This window comes from Mus caroli, unplaced genomic scaffold, assembly GCF_978045245.1.
Source record: "Mus caroli unplaced genomic scaffold, Mus_caroli_1 scaffold_11, whole genome shotgun sequence".
NCBI classification, from domain to species: Eukaryota; Metazoa; Chordata; class Mammalia; order Rodentia; family Muridae; genus Mus; species Mus caroli.
In genome coordinates this window covers 118,726,520-118,739,539 of record NW_028227266.1, presented here as the reverse complement: position 1 = coordinate 118,739,539, position 13,020 = coordinate 118,726,520, and the positions used below count along the sequence as shown (strand labels likewise).

Sequence of the window (13,020 nt, the reverse complement as noted above, 5' to 3'; positions counted from 1 at the left end):
AATATGAAAAATTCTAAACCAAGCTCTGCAAACATTCAGCCTGGCCAACAGTTATGCTCTGTTCTTTCAGATATTCGAAGATGTCCATCTTTCCAGCCGGCCCCAAGTTGAGAAATTACTGAAGTGTACCGATAATATTTTCACATTTATTTTTCTCCTGGAAATGATTCTGAAGTGGGTGGCCTTTGGATTCCGGAAGTATTTCACCAGCGCCTGGTGCTGGCTCGATTTCCTCATTGTGGTGGTAAGTTTACTGTCTCTGTGCCCTATTCCGGTTGGGGCAGGGATCAGAGTGGGGAACTGCACAGGGGCTGCCCTGCCTGTGCTCATATGGGTGACTCTCAATATCCTGAGCACCATTACAGTGCTTACTGATGGCTGTCATCTGTCCACTGTTGTGCTCCAGCCCCCGTGGGCCCTGCCTCTCATACTTGCCTTTTGTAAACACACTGACCAAGCATCTCCATGACAGCCTCCTCCGCCTCTCTCTCTGAACCATGCTTGTGTCCAACCCAGAGGAACTTCAGGCATTCTCTCTCTTTCCTTCTCCTTCTAACTTTTTTCCCTTTTCCATTTTCATATGTGTGTGGTGTACATGTATGTATGTATGTATGTATGTATGTATGGTTTTGTATGCATAAACATGTGCGTGTGTGCGTGTGTGCACATGGAAGCCAGAGGTTGATGTCAGGAACCATTCAGTGCTTGCTCTTCCATCTTATTATTCAGGAAGGTCTCTTAATCAAACCCAGAGCTCACTGATGTGGCTGCTCTGCATGCTCTGGGAATCCCCTGCCTCTCTGCCGTCTGAGGCTAGAATTTCATGTGGGAGACCACACCCACCTAACATTCACAAGAGCTCTGGGCATCCAAACTCTGGACCTTAAGCTTGCAGGGAAAGCACTTTAACCACTGAGCCACCTCCCCAGACCTCCCACCCCACCCAACTTTATTTTATTATTTTTTTTTATCTTTAAAGACTTCTCAAAGCAGACCAGTGTTGCGGCCCGCCCGCGGTCCACAACACGAACGGTTCACTGAGAATGGCAGTTCCCTGCAAAGAGAGGAATCTAGACGGGGCGGAAGAAACAATGGAGTCAAGACAACATTCTGATCAAGACTCAATTTAATATTTCCAGACACTCAGTTTATAAAGGAAGGGGGAGGGAACCCAATTTCCCGCCAAGTAACTCAGGGTCCAGTAGCAGGACGAACACGTGTGTGACTCCAGGCAGCAGAGGCAGGTTCCAGCAGTGGGCGTGGCAGGACGAATGAGCCGGTAGCTCCACCCTTGAGCAGGCAGGTTCCAGGCTGGGGGGAAGGGAGGCCACATTTCCCCCCATTAGATAACAAAACAAAAATAAAAAAAAAAGGGGTGGCCTGTGGCAGAAAAATTATCTATGTTCAATAGTTCTGCCTGAGTTCCTAGGGCTAAAGAAAAAAAACTGTATCTGGCTGAGACTGTCTTAAAAGCACTGACTGAATAGCAGCACTGGGCTGTAGGCTCTGACTTTATAATGCTAATTAGTGCTGAATAGGTAGCTACCTGTTTGCCTTTTAAGTAGGGCGTTGGAACCCTGGCTGAGTTTAACTAAACAATTTTAGAATAACACTGAACTGATAATTATCCACAATTTTGGGTGACAGGCAGGGGAACAGTGAGAAGAGATTAAGACTGGCTGGCTCCTAGTACAAGGCCAATTGGCTTTTTTATTTTTTGGGTGGGAGGCAGTGAAGGGCTTGCCCTTACGACAGCAAGGTCTCCAATCTCTCTCCCCCCTATTAATTAAGTTTAAATAGGCAATGCTTAACAGAGGTGATCAAATGATTTTCTCATCCGTAGATGAGTGGGCCTTAACCTTGACTTGGGTGGACATTAGCCTGATTCCTCCCGTGAGCATTGTAACGACTCACATCTGTGGCTCTTGGTATCTTTTGGGGAGGGAAGGCAGAGCCTTAAGTATTTTTGGTTTTTAGCTGGAATCGGATACCAACCTCCGTCAAATCAGGTGTGTCGCACAGGGAACTCAGAAATGGTCAAACTGGACCTTCCCTCCGCAGTAATCTCCTGCGCCAAGCGGTACCCATACCGTATTCATATGATTATGAATCAGTATCGCAATTCTGAGTTATTGCGAGGTCTCTATATGAGACTTGTCAACCTCAGATTTAGCAAGGCCTAGACAAGAATTATGTCAGTATTAACACCATTAATTTTGGTTAAACTAGGAGCTGAAAGTCTTTCCTCTTCATCTCTGTTATTCCCAGTAGCCTGAGGAACTAAGGACACCTTGCAGTAACAGCAAGGGTGAAAAGCCAGAGGCCAGCTAAGGGACTAAGCCTATATCTATCAAAATAAGAACTAATCTTTGTAAATATATATGAAATTTCTACTTCCCTAGCTCTCCTGGTAAATCTAGATCTTATCTTAGACTGAAAAGCCACATGCTGGGATGTCCCTGGAAGGGAGATTAGCAGAACCACCTGTTTGCTCTTAGGGGCGGGGTGGAGAACCGGAGAATGTAGATTGACCTGCTTGAGAGAAGGAAGAATACTAAACAATGAGAGTGTAGCAATGTAAATTTTCTGTTTGGAGAAGTCAAGGTACTTTATTTAGATGCAAATTGTAAAGCTAAAGTTAATCTCCGGCCTCTTGTAGGGGAATTGGCTCAGAGGAAACAGTGTTTTTTGAGAGCTTCCACTCCCAGCTCAAGAGGAATTTTAGTCTTTAGAATGATACTTACGAGGAGAGACAGAATCTGTGTTTACCTGACGAATTAATCTCTCTGGTAGCCACCGTGCTTCATCTTCATCTCGTGAAAAAACACAAACCGAGCCTCTTCCCCAGATTAGAACTGGATCTGGACCCTTCCATTTATTAGTCAGGGCGTCCTTCCATTTTACCAATGCATAAGAATTAGAAGTAACTGGGTGCCAGTGGCGTTCCGCTGCAGACTGACCTTTAATGTCAGTTTGCAAAAAGTTTAGGACAAATAAGGTAAAGGCAAGATGAGCCTTTGGTGACTTTGGGGGATATGCTCTGAATTAACTTTGCTAGGTAATTTAGAATATAGGAATCTCTAATAATTGAACTGAATATTAGACCAGTCTAAGATTGAGTTAGAATGGCTGGTCACACTGAAGAAGAGTGAAAAATCATTATGACTCTATTAAATGACTAATTTTACTAAGTCTGAATATACAGTCTCTGATGTACTATTGCCATAAAGTTAAAAGGCTAGAAGCTAGTCTAAACTGGAAAAATGACAAGCAAGGATGGATCTAAAACATGAATTTAATCTTTTAGTACTTTTAATCAGGACACTGAGTTAACTTACCTGTTAGCTCAGCACACGAATTACCAATATGCTTCTGTAGAGTTCTGTGGAGAGAACCTGTTTTTCCCTTTCCTAATAAGGTAGCTGTTTTAGGATCAATCTATAAGCCAATAAGTAGACCCTTTTAAGATACTAAAAAGCATTTATTAAATTTGACATTTTAATTTCAAATTTTGAAAATAAAGGTATGTTTTAAATAGTGTGCATGGAAATGCACTAAATAGTATATATGGGGATACAATTTCTCTCTTTTGTCTTTTAAGAGGTTAAAGTTTAAAATTTTACAATATCTAACCTTTTGAATTAATAACTTTTTGGACAAAACATTTTAAATATTTGGCTGTAAAGGGGCAGTGACTAATTGCACTTTCAATTATTTTTCTTAAGGAACGGTTGTAACTAGAAGGCTAGAAAAGTTATTAAGAGTCACACGTGCATAATTTATTTATTTATTAACTAGAAATATGTATAAGCAATTGTAAATTTGAGAATTAATAGTATCTGAGGGACGAACAATTTTAAGTAATTATGAGTTCAGAGATATAGCATTGACTATCAATATATAAATTAAGGTTTGATTGTTCAGCATTTTAAAACACCATCTACAGCACACAACCAGATTATTTGTGCTGGAATAGGGGCAACTGTGTGTCTTAAGACTCTGCTCCACAGCAGCTAGTTGGGCCCACGTGGGCTAACGATTGGCTGGGAGGATGAGAAAAATGACTTTACAATAATGTTTTTTCTGGCCAAAGAATTGTCTTCGGCACAACTAATTTTTAATTACCAATTAACAACAATTATAAAAGCTTTCTTTATTTCCTGCAAAACCCCTTGCAGCAAACCAAAACACCAAATAACAAAAGGATACTGTCTCTGAATCTTTTGGGTGAGAGCAAGGATTTAAGGTAAACTTCCCTTGAGAAGCATTAGTTAATAAAATATTTTCCACGTAGGAAACAATATATACTGAAAGATTAAAACTTTTGGCTTCTTGTAAAGAAGCAGAAACAATAAACATTTTTCTTACATAATGTAAAGCTATATTAGCCATACATAGAGGCAAAATTTTCTAGTGATTACCAGTTTACTAGAAGCAAAAATCTTTGAATTTAAGCATTATTTTAAACATTTGAATAGATCTGTAACACTGTTAAAAAGAAATTTTCTTGAACACAGGGAAAAACTTTTTTAGGCATTGTTTGCAAAACAAAAGAAAGGGCCACAAGCCGCTCTGGGACTGCCCAGAGCCCTGTATTGACTCAAAGGTAAAATACTTTTTAATCTGAGCATTAATCTTAAATTTGCAATCAAACTGCAAGCTGCAGTCAATGGAACAATGGCAGTTTTAACCATAATTTTTAAGTTTTTGTGCAAGGTTAGGATAATACCTACAACTTTGGGAAAGCAAAACCTATGTTTAAAACAATTTATCACTGTTAAAATCAATATTAGAAGCATTACTATCATATTACGAAGTTTGGATATCAATTAATACCTATGAATACCTATTAAAGCAAGCTTTAACGCTTTAATAAAGAGGCATTGCTTTATATCTTATCTTAAATTTTACTATTTAGGATAGGAACCACATTAATCATTATCTAAACTAGAAATATCTTAAGAGACTCAGCCTCTGAAGCTTAATCTCAAACTTTAACTTGCTTCAGGGCCTCACCAACTTTCTCTCAGGTTCCACAATCTATCGTTTCTTCTTCTTTGAACCATGGACAACAGCTATCTATCTTATCTAAAAAATTTCTGACTTTGAACCCTTCCTTCTTCCACCTAAGCAGCTTTCTAAAAAGCTGCGGCACACTGCCTGTCTCCGTATCTAGTTCCGATTAACGAAACTGCTGACCCCAAGCAGAAACAGTGTTGGGTCAGCACTGGTTCAAACTTGATTCGTATCCTACCGCATCCTCAGCAACACTTTACAAAACTGAAATTTTTTAGGCTAGCGCTAGCATGTGTACCTGTCCGTTGCTCCGATGCTCCTCCGATACGAAGATTCTTTCCTTTCTTGTGGAGCTCCACACAGCAGTCGTTTCTCTTAGCATCCCTCTGCCATTCTTCAGGTCCCAGTTCTGGCGCCAACTGTTGCGGCCCGCCCGCGGTCCACAACACGAACGGTTCACTGAGAATGGCAGTTCCCTGCAAAGAGAGGAATCTAGACGGGGCGGAAGAAACAATGGAGTCAAGACAACATTCTGATCAAGACTCAATTTAATATTTCCAGACACTCAGTTTATAAAGGAAGGGGGAGGGAACCCAATTTCCCGCCAAGTAACTCAGGGTCCAGTAGCAGGACGAACACGTGTGTGACTCCAGGCAGCAGAGGCAGGTTCCAGCAGTGGGCGTGGCAGGACGAATGAGCTGGTAGCTCCACCCTTGAGCAGGCAGGTTCCAGGCTGGGGGGAAGGGAGGCCACAGACCAGTAGCCAGATCATGAGGCAGATTTGATTTCTGTGGCATTGCCACCTGCCATGTGCCACCCTCACAGAGAATCCCGAAGCTCCAGTTAACAGCCTGCTTCGGTACATAGAGCAGACCAGTGGTGACCAGGGCTGTAGTGCTAACGTTAACAATAGCAGTAGTGGCTGCATCCGGATGCTTCCTCTGCACCACCGTGGCTTTAGCTTTTCCCGAGAGAAACAACTAACATCTGTCTGCCCACCCCAGATGGGCACCAATATTCTAAAGGACAACTTCCAGGTCCAACTTGGTGACACTGATAAGTCCGTTGGGCTTTCTCACGGACTGTGGGTGACCTAGAACATCTGCATCATGGCAGAGTTCCGCCCCATCTATAGGAAGGTGTATCATGGAGCCCTGCTGTCAGTCACCCTTCCATTCCCTATATACTCTAGCATCTCCCAAGATCACCTGTGCTGGGAGAAGGGTCTCAGGTAAGGGATTCCCAGGTCTCCCTTCTTCTTCCACTCTCTAGGGAGTGCCCATAGACCTGGCCAGCACTGTATCAGGCTGCTCTAGTTTCCATGGCCAACCAGGTACAAAACCCAAGATGGCACCATGTCATGTTTGGAGAGAAAAACAAAAACTTCCAACAGCCACATTTTCTGCCATCTGTGCCAAAAGTCTTCTTCTTTCTTCTACTTGTCATAGTCACTCTCTGAGAAAGGGACTTTTATTTTCCCTGAATTCAGAGAAAGAAAGTAACCCAGAAAGGCTAGGAACTGCTCAAGACTTCCTGGCGGGAAGCATCAGAGCTGGGAGTCAAACCTAGTAAGTCTCCCTCTTGGGTGCAGGGCTCTCACGGGTACATCACACATACACCGTCATACAAACTCCACTCCTATTTAAGACGGTAGGGAAGGGGCTGGGGTGGTGCTTTAGTTGGCAGAGGACTTGATGTGCAAACATGAAGACCTGAGTTCAGATCTCCAGCTCCCATGACAAAGCAAACACAGTGAGCTAATCCCAGCTCCCTCCGAGGAGACAGAGATCCGAGGACCCTGAGGCTACCTCGCTGGGTGGGTGAGCTCTGGTTCAGTGACACTTTGTTTCAAAACCTAAGGCTGAGAGGGAGTGAGGAAGACACTAATGTTGAAGTCAGACCTCCGCATGCTGCGTATGTACAAATGTGCATACCCACAAAGACAAGAGCGTCCAAATGAAGATTATAAATAGCATGAATTCAAAATAGATAGTGTAAACCTAGCAGCAGTCCCTAATTATATCAAAGAGTGATCTAAAGGCACAGTCAAGAATTACCAGTAGGCGCAGGTGGTTTGTACAGGCAAGTTTTACTAAGTTTTATTAAATTCAACATTAATCGAATTGTTCTGAAGAGGGAAGCTGCAAATTGTCCAAACGAGACCACGTGCAACCTGTTCATTCGTTTTTGAGGCAGGGTCTCCTGTAGCCCAGGCTGTGGCTCAGTTACGCTCTGTGTAACTGAGGATGACCTAGAACTCCAGTTCTCCTGCCCAGTTCACCTCTTGTCGGCTGGGACTGCAGGCCCAGCCCAACACCAGTGCAGTCTTGCTAAGAAAGCAGTCAGAACAAAACCCAAGAACAGAGATAAACAACCAAAAATAAATGAATCATCCTGTACCTATGACTCTCAAAGGAGGCTCCCCGGGAGTGAGTCCCAGCACTGGTCTTAACACTGTATAGACTGTGGAGAGGATCCCAGCTTCACAGCTTGTCAGCTCCATGCCTGAAACAAGGAATTGATCCTGCAAACTTCTAGTCTCCTCATTTGCGACACAGTCTTACCACTGTGAGGAGACACCACGACCATGGCAAACTTTATAAGGGAAAACATTTAACCAGGGCGTGCTACCAGTGTCGGCTTAGTCTGTTGTTGTGGTAGGGAGCACAGCGGTATGGTAGGGAGCACGGTGGTATGGGTAGGGAGCACAGAGGTAGGCATGGCAGGCCTGGTGCTGGAGCAGTAGCTGAGAGCTACATCCTGATCCACAGGAGAGAGAGCAAGACTGGGTCAGGCATGGGTTTTCAAAACCTCAAAACCCATCCCAGTGACACACTTCCTCCAACAAGGCCACACCTTCTAATCCTTTCGATTCTATTAAACAATTCTACTCCCTGGTGACTAAGCATTCACATATACGAGCCTATGGGGGCCGTTTTTATTTAAACCACCAAGATTACATACAAATCAATCAGGATTGCATACACTGGGGGCCACCGAGATAGCTCAGCAGGTAAAGGTGCTTACCACCAAACTCAATGACCCAAGTTCAACCCCCAGAGTCTGTAGGGTAGAAGAGAGCTAACGCCTACAAGTCATCCTCTGACCTCTGAACGCCATACAATGCCCGCCCTCCCACAATAAATGACTTAATAAATGGAAAAAAGTTTAAAAGAATCCAGATGATGATTTTTATAATAATTTTGGAGTAGAAAAACATGAACTTAAAGCACAAAAATATTTAAGTCCATCTCTACTAAAATGTAGAACTTTTTTGTTCTCCTCAGAAGTGCTAAACTTATAATTAAAGACAAATTGGATTCCAGGACTTTGTATTTGTTGTGTACCTGACAGATATTAATATCTATCCATAGTATATAAAATATATAACACAAATCATGAGGAAATGACAGCCAAAGGTGAGGGTAAACGAAGGACACAGACATAGCCTCACAGGAGAAGCTCTGGTTGCTGGCATATGCGAATAATGAGACTCATTTCATGAGCCAGCACAAAAATGCATTTTAAAGTGAGAGTTTACCTAATTCATTAGTTGAAAACCATTTTTTTTCCCCAAGGAATAGCTGTGTTGGAAAGAATGTCAGAAATTTAAAATCTCTAATTACCACCAATAATTTAATTGGAATAGCCATTATGGGGAAAGTTTTGCATTACTTGATAACATTACAAATACTGCCAATTTATACTAGATGTGCTATCCTCACCAGACTCCTCGCCCCTACTCCTCCACAGGTGTCTGTGCTCAGCCTCACGAACTTACCAAACTTGAAGTTCTTCCGGACTCTGCGAGCGCTTAGACCTCTGCGGGCACTGTCTCAGTTTGAAGGAATGAAGGTACATGCCCCGGGTGGATGGGTGAGAACCCAGCTAACAGGACCAGAAGAAGCCAGTTGCCCTCGGTCTTTTGTCAATACTTTACGGGGGTCCTATCCAACCAGACCAGGGTCTGGACTGTGAGAAGTGAGAAGACAACCAATGGCTCTGTCCTCCCTGCATCCTGGGAAAGACATGCCCCACGTATCTAATGACATTGTCACAGGGCACTTTTGAGGTCATCCTTGGTGGCCGTATGAGCAGAAAGCAGGGATGTTCAGAATAAAGACAGAAGAACTCTAGGAGCCCTGCCCTGCAAGCTGGGTCTCCCCTGGGAAGGTAGAGAACGTGCCCTGTGCCTCTGTTTGTAACATTTTCCTTTGTTTCGCCTCCCCAAGGTTGTTGTCAATGCCCTCATGAGTGCCATACCTGCCATCCTCAATGTCTTGCTGGTCTGCCTCATTTTCTGGCTCATATTTTGTATCCTGGGAGTAAATTTTTTTTCTGGGACGTTTGGAAGATGCATTAACGGAACAGACATAAATAAATATTTCAACGCTTCCAATGTTCCAAACCAAAGCCAATGTTTAGATAGTAATTACACGTGGAAAGTCCCGAATGTCAACTTTGACAACGTGGGGAATGCCTACCTTGCCCTGCTGCAAGTGGTAAGTGCTGAGGCTGTCTGCGTCCAGGAAGAGGAAGCTTGGAAAAATACAAATGACTAAAACCACAATGACTCCACAAAGGGAGAGATTGGATCCTAGTCCTGTCTACAGGGTGGGGATGGGGCAGAGCCTTTTCACCAACTTAGTTACTTTTCTCATTACTTTGACAAAACACCTTAGGCCGTAGTTACTTTTCTGTTGCTGTGATTAAAGACCCAACAACAACAAAAAAGAAAGTTTCTTTTAAAAGTCTTTCTTAGATTTTATTTTAGCTTATAGCTCTAAAGCGAATACAGTCCATCAGAGCTGGGAGAGCATGGTGGGAGGACCAGGAAGCTGGCTATCACGGCATGCTGTAAATCCTCAAATCCCAACCCCAGTGACACACTTCCTCCAGCAAGTTTCCACTCCCTAAAAGTTCTATAATCTTCCCCAACTGTACCATCAAGTGGGACCAAGTATTCAAACACAGGAACTGGGGTGGGGGGCATTTCCCATTCAAACCACAGCACCTGGCAAAAGCAAATTAAGGCAGGGCTAGTTTTGCACATGCTTTGAGAGACTGGACCACCACGGTGGGGAAAGACATGGTGGTGAGAATTGTCTAGATGCAGCGGCAGGAGTGTGAGGAAGCTGGACCCACGGGCTCTACAGTCCGGAAGGAAGTGGGTAGAAAGAGATAGAGATGCCGGTGGGTTTTTTTTGTTTTTGTTTTTTTGTTTTCATTTTACTCACCATATCCTGATGCTGCTCACATCCAAGATGAGTCTGCTGTCAATTAAACATCCTCAGAAACACCTTCACCACAGGCCCTGATGCGGGTCTGGGTGACTCCTGCATAGTAATGCCCCCACTTTAGGGTTTTACTCTCCTTGCTTTGTCTTCTATGCTACCTTGCTTGCTGTTCAGAGCACCCGCCAGAAGGGGGAGCCTTTGGTGCAGCTCAGGACATTGTAAAGAGCTCTCTTTTTTCAAGTAGCAGCAGCCAGGTGTTGGTCAGGTAGCACAGAAAATGTGTGCTATCAAAAAGAACCTTGCCTGGCTCTTCCCAAGTAGCCTATTGTGTAGACATTGATTTTGTTTTGAAGCCATTAGTCTTGGGAGAAAGAAGACGACGGAGATTAGGCACAGCACCCCTCCTCACATCCAGACTGTTCATTCTTGAGGACCTCTCTCTGGGGCAGGAGGGAGAATCAGCTAACACACACCCACCCACGGGGCTCGACAAGTTTCTGGGTGGCATGCTTCTGTTGATGAAAAAAGTCTACAGCTGTGTCCAAGTTTTCTACTTCTGTTTCAGGCGACCTATAAGGGCTGGCTGGACATTATGAATGCAGCTGTTGATTCCAGAGGGGTGAGTTAAATTCTCACTGTGTTCTAGAGTGTTATGCTCAAACCGGAGGAACTATGAGTTTGCAGATGGCCCCTAACTTCACGCAGGGCAGTTTCCTTATCCCACACCCTTGTTCTGGAGACAAAATTATGGTGCAGACATGGACTGATAAAGAGATCACTGATATATTTTCTGTGGCTGACACCCCAGCATTCTGTAGAATCCAACATTCCCTTTATTGTGTCAAGGGAAAATAAATGAAAACCATTCATGTAGGAGATGGGGGCCAGAACAAGAACTCCATGTGTCCTAGCCTGGTTTCTGTTGCTGTGATAAAACACTGGCCAAAGCAGGAACCAGGAAGCAAGAACTGAAGCAGAGACCCGGGGGGCGGGGGGGAGGCAGCTTACATCCTCTACCTTCTTTAGGGTTACCATTGCTCAGATGAAATACCATGGCCATAAGCAACCTGGGGTGGACGTGGTTTGTCTGGCTTATGTAGCACACCATTGAGGGAAGAAGCAAAGGCAGACGCCTGAACCAGGCAGGATCCCGGAGACAGGCGCTGGTGTGGAGGCCATGGAGAGTGCTGCTTACTGGGTTGCACTTCATAGCTTGCTCAGCCTGCTTTCTTATAGCACCCAGGACCACCAGCCCATGGGTGGCCCCACCCACAGTGGGTTGTGCCCTACAAGTTGGCCTACAGGCCTTATCTTATGGAGGCAATTTCTTAATTGAGGCTTCCTCCTCTTTAGTGACTCTTGCTTGTGTCAAGTTGACATAAAACTAGCTAGCACACTTAACCTGGCTTGTTCAACTACTTTCCGTATACAGTTTGGCTCCATCTGCCTAGGGATAGGTCCTCCTACATCTGTGAGGAATTAAGAAAATGCCCTGCGAACTTTCCTGCAGGCCAGTCTGATAGATGCAATCATCAGTTGAGGTTCCCTCTTCCCGGGGGCGGGGGGGGGGCGTTAGTTTGTGTCAGCTTGAAAGAAACTAAGTGTCATAGCAAGGTGCTCCAACTTTCCTATAGCTCATCTCCAAATGATGGACAGGAGGGGACGACCTTTCAGAGTCTGCGTGTCTGAACTGGGGAAGTGTTAGGAGAGTAGCCACGACTCCCAACTGTAGAATTTCAGCGGAAGAGAAAGTCAGAATTGAGTCCCAAAGTTGGAAATGCACTTGGCAGGCAGGCTGGTCTGTCTCCTGTTCCTTGTCTGGTCCAGAGGAGGGATGAGGAGAGAGTTAGGCAGAGCCTGACAGTTGAGTCAAGAATGCAACCGGTGTGGGAGTTTTGTCCATTTCATTTCATAACACATCTGTGGTCACTGTATTGAGGACTCTCCAGCGTTGATGCCTGATATGGAGTCAGGGCTACAGACAGGGGGTGGGGTGGGGTGGGAAGGGGGTCTGGGAGCAGAAAAGATGCTGAACCAAGGAGGCAGAGTCTTCATGGCTACTGGTTTTCATCATAGCCTAACAGACTGGCATTTCTGTGTAGATACTGCATAGCAACAAATCACTTAGCTTAATTCTCGGTACATTAACAAAATCTCATTCCTGGAAAGCCAAAGCTAACAGTAGAGACTTAATGTTAATGTTGTAATCTATTGTAATATTCATATCTCATAATTATGCATGTCATAGATACAGTTTAAATGTTTAAGTTCTAACCTATTGTTTGTGTGTATGTGTGTAGGATATGTGTATAGGATATGTGTGTAGGATATGTGTGTAGAATATGTGTGTAGGATATGTGTGTAGGATATGTGTGCATGAATAAGGACCAGAGTTTGGATGCCCAGAATCCACATAGATGCTGGGTTGGCATGGGAAAGCTCCCTGGCTGTAATTCTAGTGTGTGGAAGGTGGAGATGGGATTCTAGGAGCAAGTAGACTAGCGATCCGAGTGAGCTCTGGGCTCAGATGAGAGACTCTGCCTAAGGTAGAGGGAGGGCCAGGGCCTCAGTGGGTAATTTGCTATCAAGCCTGACAATCCGAGTTCCTTCTCTCTGAGCCACATGGTGGACGGTTCCTGCAAGTTGTTTCGGTCTCCATAGGCATGTGCCATGGTGCACTTGTGCACACACATGTGTGCAGACACACGTGTGAACATGCATGCACATGCAAATACATATCCATGGACAGCACACACACACACACACA

The 13,020-nt window shown here is 44.3% G+C and overlaps 1 protein-coding gene across 1 annotated transcript in view; it reads left to right on the top strand.

Moving 5' to 3' along the window:
* Scn11a (sodium voltage-gated channel alpha subunit 11) overlaps window positions 1–13,020 on the top strand; it is a 71,641-nt gene that overhangs the window by 46,441 nt on the left and 12,180 nt on the right. The window contains exons 19-22 of the mRNA XM_021173441.2: window positions 71–244; window positions 8,770–8,871; window positions 9,249–9,518; window positions 10,819–10,872. Of these exons, the coding sequence (XP_021029100.1) occupies window positions 71–244; window positions 8,770–8,871; window positions 9,249–9,518; window positions 10,819–10,872 (600 nt within the window). The remainder of the gene's footprint in view (window positions 1–70; window positions 245–8,769; window positions 8,872–9,248; window positions 9,519–10,818; window positions 10,873–13,020) is intronic.